Source organism: Megalobrama amblycephala, linkage group LG20 (genome assembly GCF_018812025.1).
Source record: "Megalobrama amblycephala isolate DHTTF-2021 linkage group LG20, ASM1881202v1, whole genome shotgun sequence".
Lineage (NCBI taxonomy): Eukaryota > Metazoa > Chordata > Actinopteri > Cypriniformes > Xenocyprididae > Megalobrama > Megalobrama amblycephala.
Window position 1 is genome coordinate 2,592,706 of NC_063063.1, and position 12,492 is coordinate 2,605,197.

The window sequence follows — 12,492 nt, forward strand, 5'->3', positions numbered from 1 at the left end:
CTGTAATAATATTTCAAAATATTACTGATTGACTATATTTTTGATCAAAGTGTGTATACTATAAGAGCTTATTTCAAAAACATTAAAAAATTCTTATCCAAACATTCTGAACATTAATATTCTATTTTTAGTCTAGGTATACATTTTATACCCTAATATAGGAGATATAATTATTCAGATAACTTAAATTGTATACTGCATGCACAGGTGACACACTATGTACAATTAGAAAAATATAACCTCATAAAGTTGAGAATCAATTCCAGAGGGCAAAAATACTGGAAACTAAATTCTGTTAAAATATTTATATGGTACAAATGAGCTGTGGTTACGTGTGTTTACCTGCAGGGAGGTCCTGACAGTCACCACCAGTTTGAGCCAGGCTGGAAACTTGTTGATGGTCTTACAGAGGAAAGACACAATCGTGTCTCCATAGTCTGGTTTGTGAAACTCAGCCTCATTCAGACCATCAATGAGAATGATGAGGTCTTCATCCGGAGTGATCTTCCTCTCTGAGAAAAACAACATACAAACTTTTACACACATTTTGCATCAAGATACAATCACAAACTTTGTGGAATCTAGACATGTGTTTCTTCTTTTGCAGGTCACTTTGTATAAAAGCATCTGCTAAATGCATAAATGTAAATGCCTTTATAAAGTGCATCCAGTGGTTCGAGCACCCCTCGTCTGAAGGCAGTGGGCGGATCTTGCACGCAGGAGCGCAGACTGAGCATGCTCTGTATGTGCGGCTCTTTCAGCAGCAGCTCTCTGTACGCGGCGAGCTGTGGCGAGCGACACAGCAGTGCCGCCACGTTGTGCACAAACTCCGGCACCAGGCAGGTGTAGGCGTTATCTGCTTGACAGTAGTGATACGCCACGACCTGCAGGGGGCAGCAAAGAGAAGAGCAGGTGAGCGGCCGGAGTGCAGATTATGCTGATCTAGGGACGGTTTGTTATGTTTACAAAACAATTATAAAATGTTACTAATAATATCAGTGTTTTAGAGGATGATGTGGAACAACAGCGCTCAAATGAAGAGCAGGAACACAATATGCTGCTGCTGAAGTGCATCTTTCTTTGTCCCCTGAGAGGAATGAGTGGCACAGTGCTGAATTGCAAACTTTTTCTCCCTCAATTTGGAATGAGGCCCTGACGAGCCTTTTATCAGGAGTTTCTGTGGGACGCCCATCTTTGAGACAAGTGTGCATAATTGGTTCCATTAAAGCAGTAATTATTTTAATTAGCTGCTTTAATACTTGATTTGAAGGGCAAAAAAAAAAAAAAACCTTCTGAAGAGGCCTCAGCTGAAAAAAAAAAAAGTGTCATGAGGATTTCACAGCATTTTCTGAGGTAAAGGTAGTAAAAAAAAAAAGATTATGATACAAAAAGAATATTATCCACATTATTTTCTAAAGTAACACGTTGATGTCCAACAGTAACGCCAGCAGACGGTGTTGCCAAGTCTACGGTTTTCCAACAGAATTGGGCTACTTTTACACTGTTGTCGAGGGTTGTTTTCCTGTCCGTGGGTTGAAGCGACCCCAAATAACATGATATTTAGTCCCTGGAATGCGAATTTTACCAGGGGAGCCCGACCAAAAATGTGTATTTTACCCCTGGAATGCGATTTTTACCATGGGACTCCCCCCTGAAACGTGACTGGGCTAGTTTTGAATAGTAATTGGGCTGGTTTTTGTTGTAAAAACCTGGCAACCCTGCCAGCAGATAAAGATTCACAGAGAGGCAGTGTTTCTTTTGAGCACATTTGCTTTGTGATGGGCAATGTGGAATTACAAATTTAAAAATCTGTTTAAGATCTTCTATGTATGGAAGCTTGTTTCCACCATGGAAAAAAAAAAAAAAAAAATTGCAACTTTGTTTCTCTCAATTTTGACTTTTTTCTCGCAATTCTGACTTTATAATTTGCAATTGCGAGTTTATATGAAGCGATTCTAAAAAGTAGGGAAAAAAAGAATGATGTTCATCCAAAAATGTTTTTATGAACATTATACTTATTATTATTTTTTTTTTTAAATAATATAAAATACAAAATACAAATTAGTCTGAATAATTCGTTTCCATGACACAACCCTATATCACACCCCAAACCTCCCTCCCACAGTGCCACAAATAAACCATAAACAGATTAAACAAGAAAAAGGCATTTTTAAAATACAATTTTTAACATAAATGTTTTCATTCCATGCATTGTACCGGGTTTAGCCAAAGGCTAATTTTCACCCGCAGTCCCCTGGCAGGTCAACATAAATGAATAAAAATAACACACACAATACCTATGTACAATAAAACATACATACACACACATTCTGTCCTCATTTACTCACCCTCAAGTTGTTCCAAACCTGTATGAATTTCTTTCTTCTGCTGAACACAAAAGAAGATATTTTGAAGAATGTTGGTAATCAAACAGTTGATGGTAGCCATTGACTTCTTGACTTTTTTCCTACTATGAAAGTCAATGGCTACCATCAACTGTTTGATTACCAACATTCTTAAAAATATCTTTTGTGTTCAGCAGAAGAAAGAAACTCATACAGGTATGGAGCAACTTGAGGGTGAATAAAAATATAAATTTTTGGGTGAACTATCCCTTTAAGTGGTCACATCTGAGGCTGTGTACGGTCAATACCTTTAAGGATTTCCTACTGAATGCCTATAAAATACAATGTATCACTGCCTTAGTCTGAATTGATGACTGCATTGACCAAGCAGCACATTCTCAACAAAGAATCCTGCTGAAGATACACCTGACCCGAATCTCCTGGTCTTCACTTCTGAGTTTCTTACAGCAGTTCTGAGTTTCTTTTTTCTTTTTTTTAGTCAGAACAAATAAATACTACATGAAACGGTAACACTTTACTTGAAGGGGTGTGCATAAGACTGACATGACACCTTCATAATCTTGACATGACACGTGTCATGAATATGAAGGAGGTTTTATGCATGTTTATGACAACTGTCATTAAGTGTCATTCGCTCAATTATGTCATTTTTAATGCAAAGATGACATTGTTTGAGATGTCTTTGTTACGACAACTTGACATAAACCAACACATCATAACCTGTCAGTGTCTTTGTCATGACAACGTGACATTAGCAAAACATCATAACCTGTCATAAACATGACATAGCCGATTAATTATCAAACTTAAAAAACTACTTAGCTTTATGGGTTAACATTACATTACATTATTTTGGTAACATTTCAGTATAGGGAACACATATATAAACGATTAACTATGACTTTTCCCTCAATAAACTCTTAATTTACTGCTTATTATAGTTAATTGTTAGGTTTAGGTATTGGGTAGGATTAAGAATGTAGAATAAGATCATGCAGAATAAGGCATTAATATGTGCTTTATAAGTACTAATAAATAGCCAATATTTTAGCCATATGAATGCTAATAGTAATAAGCAACTAGTTAAAAGACCCTAAAATAAAGTGTTACCATTATTTTATAACAGTGTCATCTTTTTTACGAAATTTGAAATTGTCTATTATCTGACCTTCTGTTGGAGGAAACTTAAAAAAAAAAAAAAAAAAAAAAAAAAAACATGAAATGAAAAATAGTCATGACGCTGTTATAAAATTATTTGTCAGAGTATTGTCACTTAATGACATTTTAATGTACCACTGTACTTGAGCTCAAGATACATATTCATGACACTATTATAATGGCCTCATGTCAAAACCAACCACATGACAGTTTAATGTAATGTTAACCCATAAAACTAAATAATGTCAAGTTGTCATGACAAAGACACTGACAGGTTATGATGTATTGGTTTGTGTCAAGTTGTCATAACTCGGACATCTCAAACAATGTCATCTTTGCATTAAAAATGACAAAATTGAGTGAATGACACTTAATGACAGTTGTCATAAACATGCATAAAACCTCCTTCATATTCATGACATGTGTCATGTCATGATTATGAAGGTGTCATGTCTTATGCACACCCCTTCAAGTAAAGTGTTACCCATGAAACATAACATGACATTTACCATGTCAAATGTACTGTGAGCAGATGCAAAATTTCTCAGGGAACACAAAAGCTTTGTTTACAAGCGCTGAATGCAAATTTTGGAGAATGCAAAAGTTTTGAATGCTAAATAATAATCTCAAATATTTCCTCTCATCTAATTTTTTGCCCATCACTATGTCCCTTTAGGGGCTTCTTTTGCATCTTAGTCTGAATGGTCAAATCCAAGTATTTTTTTCATGCATAGACAATAATGTGATTCGCAAGAGGTTATGATTTAACCAAAAAATTATAGAGCATATTATACTATGCTATATAAATGTGCTGTAAAAAATGTTTGCATGCCAATCAGAAATGCTTCTGTCTGTGAATAATTTCACACATTCAGGATTGCTGACATTGGGTTGGCTAACAAGTACCGGAGGGCGGGGTTTTGGAAAGAAGGTGTGTCATTGAAGTTAGCAAAATGTAACAAAACTGCTCACATTTCTTATAGCACCTTTAAGGATTGTATTGTCTTTCTAGAACTTATTTTCCAGACATATTTATTGCAGCTGAAATTGGAAGTGTCAGTAGAAATCATCACTGCATTGTATTTTCACTGAGAATACAGCTAGAGTGTTCAAAGGAAATCAGCACAATGTAGTGACACCTTCACAGCTCCGATTTCACCTTCATCTGTCCTGGTGTTCATTATTCAACACTTCTGAAATAAGCGCGAAGCAGACAGAGCAGGGGGCCCAGAGCTGCTCATAATTCAGCAGAACTTACAGAGAGAGACGTGGATAATTACTCAGACTAAGTCAGACTACATGCCTATGGCACTTCTGAAGGCTCAAGAGTTTCATGCTTACTGCAGTTGAGTATGTGTGTGTGTGTGTGTGTGTGTGTGTGTGTGTGAACTTTGATGTGGATAAAAGATCTAAACGTGACATACTGACTTCTTGGTTGAACTCGAAGAATACCAACTTCAAAACTGCATGGTTTGCAAATTGCAATGCAGGAAAGTGGAATATATTGTAAATATATTGTATATATATCGTATGTCGTAATGTCGTGAATGTCGTAAAATGCAGTCCACTGCGAAATGTGCTTAATATTAAAAAGAGTTATGAATCTGCGCATTAAATTGTGAAAGGGTACTTGCACTGTTCCTCGGGCGGTTTCTGTGTGCGCTCTGAGATGGAGCAAAACACAAACAAGCAAAGTTTAGGCTACCTAATTTGGGCATCGGATACGTGCCTAAACGGTCAAATACACACAAAATTATATGGCAAGCATTCTCATAAACACCGTAAGTTACATCTTAAATGGACATAAACAACTGGGAAAGAAATCAGATGCATGTCAGTATATTAGATCCGTGCATTCGCTCTTAAAGTGACAGCAGCCTAATACTGCTGTCTATGTCATTACAGTTAATCAAACAACAAAAGGTTTATTTTACAGATGTCATATTTATATTTTATTTATTTTGATATATTAAGCAAATTAAGCAAGGATGCATTAAATCGATCAAGAAATGTATCACGGTTTCCACAAAAACTGTTTTCAACATTGAAAATAATCAGAAATGTTTCTTGAGCAGCAAATCAGCATATTAGAATGATTTCTGAAGGATCATGTGGCACATGAGAAAACAGTTATATACTTCACAATATTATGTTTTTACTGTATTTTTGATCAAATAAACGCAGTCTTGGCGAGCATGAGTGTGGTGCTACTCCTGTTCAGTTCACAACGCAATGCATATCGCAGAGCCCTCTGTTACGGCACCAGTTAGAGAATTCAGAACAACTTGGTGATCAAGGTTGGCTAAAACGTGACCCACAATGTTTTTACCTCCTAAGGTCTTGCCCATGTTGAAATGAAAACGCATGCATGACCTCCAAGGCTGCATTTATTTTCTATTCAGTTTGATGATCTCTGCATGAGAATTCATTTTGATGTGCACTATTGTGGACTCTAGAGAAAGGATTTAAAAAAGCAAGAACAACAAACACCAGAAACATCCCCTCAAGCTCCACAAACTCCAAAAGATCATTTAATGAGGTGAGATGGGCTAACAGGGAATGCTCCGGTCATTTAGATCCAGTGGCACACAGGCCAGGTGCTCTTTGAATGCATCGGGAGAGCTACACAAGGCCAAAGGCTGCACAAATCAAACCACAGGTGGAGGAGATGACAGAGAAATGAGATATCAGACGCAGAATCGTGGCTCGGACCGCCAGAGAGAGGATCAACCGTATTAGAATACTAATTTACTCATACAAATGTTTTAAAAGAACTTAAACCGTACAGAAGGGTAGAAAGCGAGAGTCGATTATTAATGCATTGACTTAACTAGATCTAATAGCATGGCAAGGAAATTGCTTTCTGCCTGAATAAATATTTTATGAGGCTCGGCGGCAAACTTACTTCTCTTTTTTAAACATATCTGCATAATGCAATAGCTGAGACCGTGACAACAAGCCGGCACAGGTTAAGACGGGCCTTTTGTGTGTGAGCAGAAGCAATTCTACCTGTCAACCGGATCTATTGTGAGAAGATTGATGTGAGAACCCGTGCGTGTGTGTGTGTGTTTGTACCTGTGACGCAAGCCTCCTCATGGCCTCCTCCTGTCTCCTCCTCATTTCTGGAGTTCCAGGGCAACTTCCTCCTCCCAGTGTACCATGGGAAGGCTGTGACTGTGTGAGAGGGATGCCATCTCCATCTGAACACACAAAAAAAAAAAATAATTACATTCAACCCAGGTTCATTGGAAAAAGGTGCCTGTAGCGACAATATTACGCTGCTTCTTTCAAAGTGAAATGTCCAGTGAGTTCAGTTTGATCCAAAACAGAAGAACGTGAATCTGGCAATGTTTTATTACATTGGATGTTGTTGGTATCGTGACAGTTCAGTTAATGTTAAGGTTAATGCTCTATTGTGTTTGAAAATAACATACCATCTACACTCAACTTTACATTAAACCTAACCAATAGTGTTAACAAAAGCAAACGTCAGCATTTTCTGATTCAAATAATACTATATGCAAACATCAAATGTATTCGTTTATAAATCATGCATTATGGTAAAATGATTTTGAGTTCATACACTCTCAGAAACTGGGGCTTTACCCTTTCAAAAGGTACTAATATGTACCTTAAATGGGATCTATTATGCCCCTTTTTTACAAGATGTAATATAAGTCTCTGGTGTCCCCAGAATGTGTCTGTGAAGTTTCAGCTCAAAATACCCCACAGATCATTTATTATACCATGTTGTTAATGCCCATTTTTGAGTGGAAGGAAAAACATGCTGTTTTCGTGCATGTGTCTTTAAATGCAAATGAGCTGCTGCTCCCCTGCCCCGCTTTCCAGAAGAGGGCGGAGCCTGTACAAAAACTAATAAACACATCTGTTTTGGTTTGAGTATCATCTCTATCGTGGCCACACTCACAAGACATTGCAGTTCTTTGTCATGATAAAAGTTCATTATTTACATAACAGAAGCCATAACAGTTTATATAACAGCCATAACAACCCGTGAGTATTAAACTAAGTTCTCTTACATGTCTTATTGCACTTAAAGGTGCAATTATGTAATATTTTTGCAGTAAAATATCCAAAAGCCACTAGGCCAGTGTTATATATTTTGCTCACTTGAGTACTTACAATATCCCAAATGTTTGCAACTATTTGTAAATTGTGAGAAAATTGCAATTTTAACCAAGGCTCCGGGACGTGTGAGGAGTCGCCTGTCAATGGCATCATACCCGCGTTATCCTCAATTTCCGGTTTTATTTTGTAGAAAACATGGAAACATCAAAGACGCTTTAAAATATTAGACGTTTTAATAGACAAGGGAACAACTGTTTTGATATATTTATAGACAGAAAATGGATTGTTATATAGCTCAACACGTTTAGTCTTATTGTTTAAATCTAATTTTCTTGATTTTTTTTTTTTTTTGCGAGTACCATGCTTTACCATGCCTCAGAGAAAAACACTATTTTGTCAAATAGCTAACATAGCATAATCAGATGCAGCTTTATTTTTATTAACAGTAATACATAATTTTCTCCATCATACAATACGTTTTAAAATTAATTGCATTGCCATTTATCAACACAAGCCATCCAATATTTAATGAAACTTGGCGTCATCAAGCTACGCCTTTGTTTTGAATAGGCTTCTAGCGACCTCTAGCAGACAAAATTATTACATATTGTACCTTTAAACTGTCAAATACACACCAGGTTATGTCAAAAACACACAGTTCACAAACGCAGTCGGTTATGTCTTGAACATAAACAGCAAGTAAAGAAATCGCATGTGTATATTATATCTGTGTATTAAAGGGACAGCAGCGTAATATACAGTACCTACTGCTGTTTATGCTGTTAATATCAATCAAACAACAAAAGAAAACCAGAAAATCACTCACTGCTCTTGATTAAATAACTTTAGTAGCTTTAATAATAATACGTTTCTTACTTGGATGCTGCTGTTAAATGCTCTGGCAAGGAGATAAACATGGCGGACTGTGTACAGCTCACTCAGGGGAGGAGTTATGCTAATAGGGCAGATCGTCTCCAGTTGTGGGCAGGGCTTACATAAGAGTAGGAGGAAATTGGGAACCGCTCATTTGGAGAGACTGTTCATGATTTATGGGGATTATAAAAAAGGAGTGGGTGAATTTTTACCATGTGGGCTTGTTGTTTACACACATTGTGGACACACATCTGTGTTAAAACACCTTATAAAAGTGAATTTGGCATAACAGGTCCCCTTAAAAGTTAATAATATGCATCTATTAGGAGTAATTAAGGTCCAAATATGTACCCTTTGAAAGGTACCGCCCCAGTGTCAGCTTCTGTACCTTTTTCTCTGAGAGTATAACATAGTATTGTGCAAGGAGCTGCAATAACAAGTCTTTATTAATAAATAATCTGCCCCTGTAATCATTATGTGTGAAAAGGAATAAAAGTTGTTTTACTGCCACTCTGTTCATTTCAGTTGGAAACTGCAGTGAATTGTGTGTATAGGTATGTTTTTGCAATGAGTATATGTTGACTAATATAATATTAAATTTTTGTGATTACATTTGTTGACACTACTAGTGGAGAAGTGACGCACTCCCTGCCTGAATTAGCTTTAGAGAAGTTCAAGTGCGCCACAGGAACACTGCGGCTGACAGACAGCATATGAAGTTTGGTCAGTACACTTTGTAAAAGTCACGTATGCTAATAATAAACCTTACGTTTTGGCGACGCCTGTGGGCTGTCAGAGGCGATCTGTCGCATGCGGTTGCCATGGCAGCTGAGAGCCACAAGGCGTGAGATGATGGCCGTCTTGCCATAGCCGATGTTGCCCACCAGAACTACGCCACGATTCGTGCCGGAGTGGGCGGTGCGTAGGTAGGCATCAATCTCCTGGAAGAGCCAATCACGGCCAGTAAACACAGAGTCCATGGTGATGCTGGGCACCTCGAAAAGCAAGCGGCTTTAGTGCGATGTCCTGCAGTCTGTACGGAGCGAATCGCACTGGGGATGGATAGAAGGTATAAAAAATGATGAATGTCTAGGAGAAATATGCTTACACACGCATGCACCCTCTCAAAACTCACAAACACACACGAATAACCCAACTTGCAATTAAAAATCAATCAACAGACATATACACTCACAGAAAGAAACATATCTAGGGCCCTATGAATTACCTTAAAAGCCAAAGTGGAACTGGGGAAAAATCAATAAAATTCAACAAAAATATGGCAATGTTATTTTGATGTATTGATACGAATTGTTACATTTTCTTTAGACTAAACATATAAATATTTTTTTTTATTTTAAAATAAATATTTTAACTGTAATTATAATATTAATACATAAATATTATAAATATTTAAAATAAATATTTTTATTTTTATCAAAATTTTTACTAAATTGTTTTTGTTATAAATCAATGTGATTAGAGTTGTTATGATGATAAATGTGGATAGAATAGTTCTCTAATTATTATAAATAATAATTTATTATATTATATTATAATGCATATTTTATACACATAATATAAATAATATATTATCAATAAATAAATACATATATATATATATATATATATATATATATATATATATATATATATATAAATCGCATAATATAATATAATATATAGTATAATATAATAATATAATATATCGCATCAAAAATAAAAGTTTGTGTTTATATAATATATGTGTGGACTGTGTATATTTATTATATATATAAATACACACACACATACATGTATATATTTAAGAAAAAATATATATAAAATTTATATTATATATAAATATAGAATATATATACAATAAATAAAAAAATATTTTATGAATAAATATAATATATTTTTGCTAAATGTATGTGTATATTTATATATACATAAAAATATACACAGTACACACATATATTATATAAACACAAACTTTTATTTTTGATGCGATTAATCGTGATTAATCATTTGACAGCACTATATATTATATTATATTGTATTATATAATGTACATATTTATTGATAATGTATTATTTAAATTATGTGTATAAAAAATAATATAATATAATACAATATAATAACTGCAAACAAAAGTTTGTGAAAATTAAGTATAAAATAAAATAATTTTAAAAAAAATAATACATTTGATAGGGCCCCATGTTTCCACACCTACCAGACAACTAATTTGTCCACATCACAAAATACAGTACGATACATCAGTTCCAGAAGATCGTACAACACTACTGCTACTCACAAGGGGACGTTTCACACAGTACAGAAAGGACAGAGATCAGCCTGTACAAGAGCCCACACTTACGTGACTGTGACTGCCAGGCATGGCTGTTAGCGGAAGCTGAGACAGACACAGACAGGCGACAGGAGAAAGAGAGAGAGAGAGAGAGAGAGAGAGAGAGAGAGAGAGAGAGAGAGAGCTTGCACTGAAAAAGCAAATCACTCAAAATAAAAAAATGCAGTGGCTGAGGGTGACTTCAGGTGAGACGAGGAAACGTGAGGGTGTGAGAGACAGGTTAAAGGGAAAAACATTGTTTCCTACAAGTCGTGATTACGTACATTTTTACACAGCAAGTACATTTAAGTCACATCTGTGCATTAAAAGTGCTACTTTCATGGTCCAAAGACATCAAGATCCAAAAGTTTACACTTGTCAAGTGGCAAATGCAAGTAAACTAAAGTGAGAGTGACATTCAAGTGACTGTCTCCTGCTCTGATCTTTCCCAATGCTTTAAGAAGGGAACAACAATTATATTTTAATTTTCATTGGAGGTAAAACATATTTATGCCTGATAAATTAAAACTGACCTAGTTAATTAGCCTAGCGGTCCTGACTTATTTGCTGAAAGGCAGGTAATTGGGTGCTAGTCACAGAAGGATTACTGCTTCCGAACTGACTGCCTGAACTTTCACAAGTACTTCTTCATCAACACCAAAACACAAATGTGCTCCTTTTAATTCATTTCAACAAGGATGAAATATTGAGTCAAATACCTTTGGGGTACATGTACCATGGTTGATTATCAAATATTACGGTAGTTTTTGATACCATTACTGTAATATAGCACTTGTACCAACAGTTGAACACACCTGAAGACACTTTGGATAACTGTCAGAGTACTTAAAATCAAGCGTCTGGTTTAGCAATCAGTCATGACAGTAAATACCTCACATGGAGTGCTAGTAATCCAGTTAAGAGGTGAAATAAGCCGTCTCTCACACACAGACGGCCAGTCATGATGACTAGTAGAGATAGTGTTGCATTGAGAGGGGCGACACACAGAAAAGTGGTGTAGTTATGTTACTTTAACCAAATGTTACGTGTTTAATACAAGTTAAGCTCTATCGAATGCATTTGTGGCATAATGTTCACTACCAGAGAAAATCATTTCAAATCATCCATTAGGTTTTTAAATGTTTGCTGTTAAAATATGACACTGTTATATGAGTAAAAAAAAAATAAAAAATCTTAATTTTTTTGTTCTTCTGTATACTTTCATGTACACTGCCATCTTTAGGATCAGAAAGATTTTTTTCTTGAAAGAAATTAATACTTTTATTTGGCAAAGACATAAAATTGATCAAAAGTGACAGTAAATACATATATTATATACAGTACAGTCCAAAAGTTTGGAACCACTAAGATTTTTAATGTTTTTAAAAGAAGTTTCGTCTGCTCACCAAGGCTACATTTATTTAATTAAAAATACAGAAAAAACAGTAATATTGTGAAATATTATTACAATTTAAAATAACTGTTTTCTATTTGAATATATTTGACAAAGTAATTTATTCCTGTGATCAAAGCTGAATTTTCAGCATCATTACTCCAGTCTTCAGTGTCACATGATCCTTCAGAAATCATTCTAATATGCTGATTTGCTGCTCAAGAAACATTTAATGTGTACAATTGTACAAAATATTTGTGTACAATATTTTTTTTCAGGATTAT

At 35.4% G+C, this 12,492-nt stretch overlaps 1 protein-coding gene across 1 annotated transcript in view; it reads right to left on the reverse strand.

Moving 5' to 3' along the window:
* Positions 1–12,492, reverse strand: part of tanc2b (tetratricopeptide repeat, ankyrin repeat and coiled-coil containing 2b) — a 203,895-nt gene that overhangs the window by 16,407 nt on the left and 174,996 nt on the right. Inside the window, 5 exon segments of the mRNA XM_048171557.1 lie at positions 343–512; positions 653–884; positions 6,600–6,724; positions 9,256–9,493; positions 9,495–9,538. Of these exon segments, the coding sequence (XP_048027514.1) occupies positions 343–512; positions 653–884; positions 6,600–6,724; positions 9,256–9,493; positions 9,495–9,538 (809 nt within the window).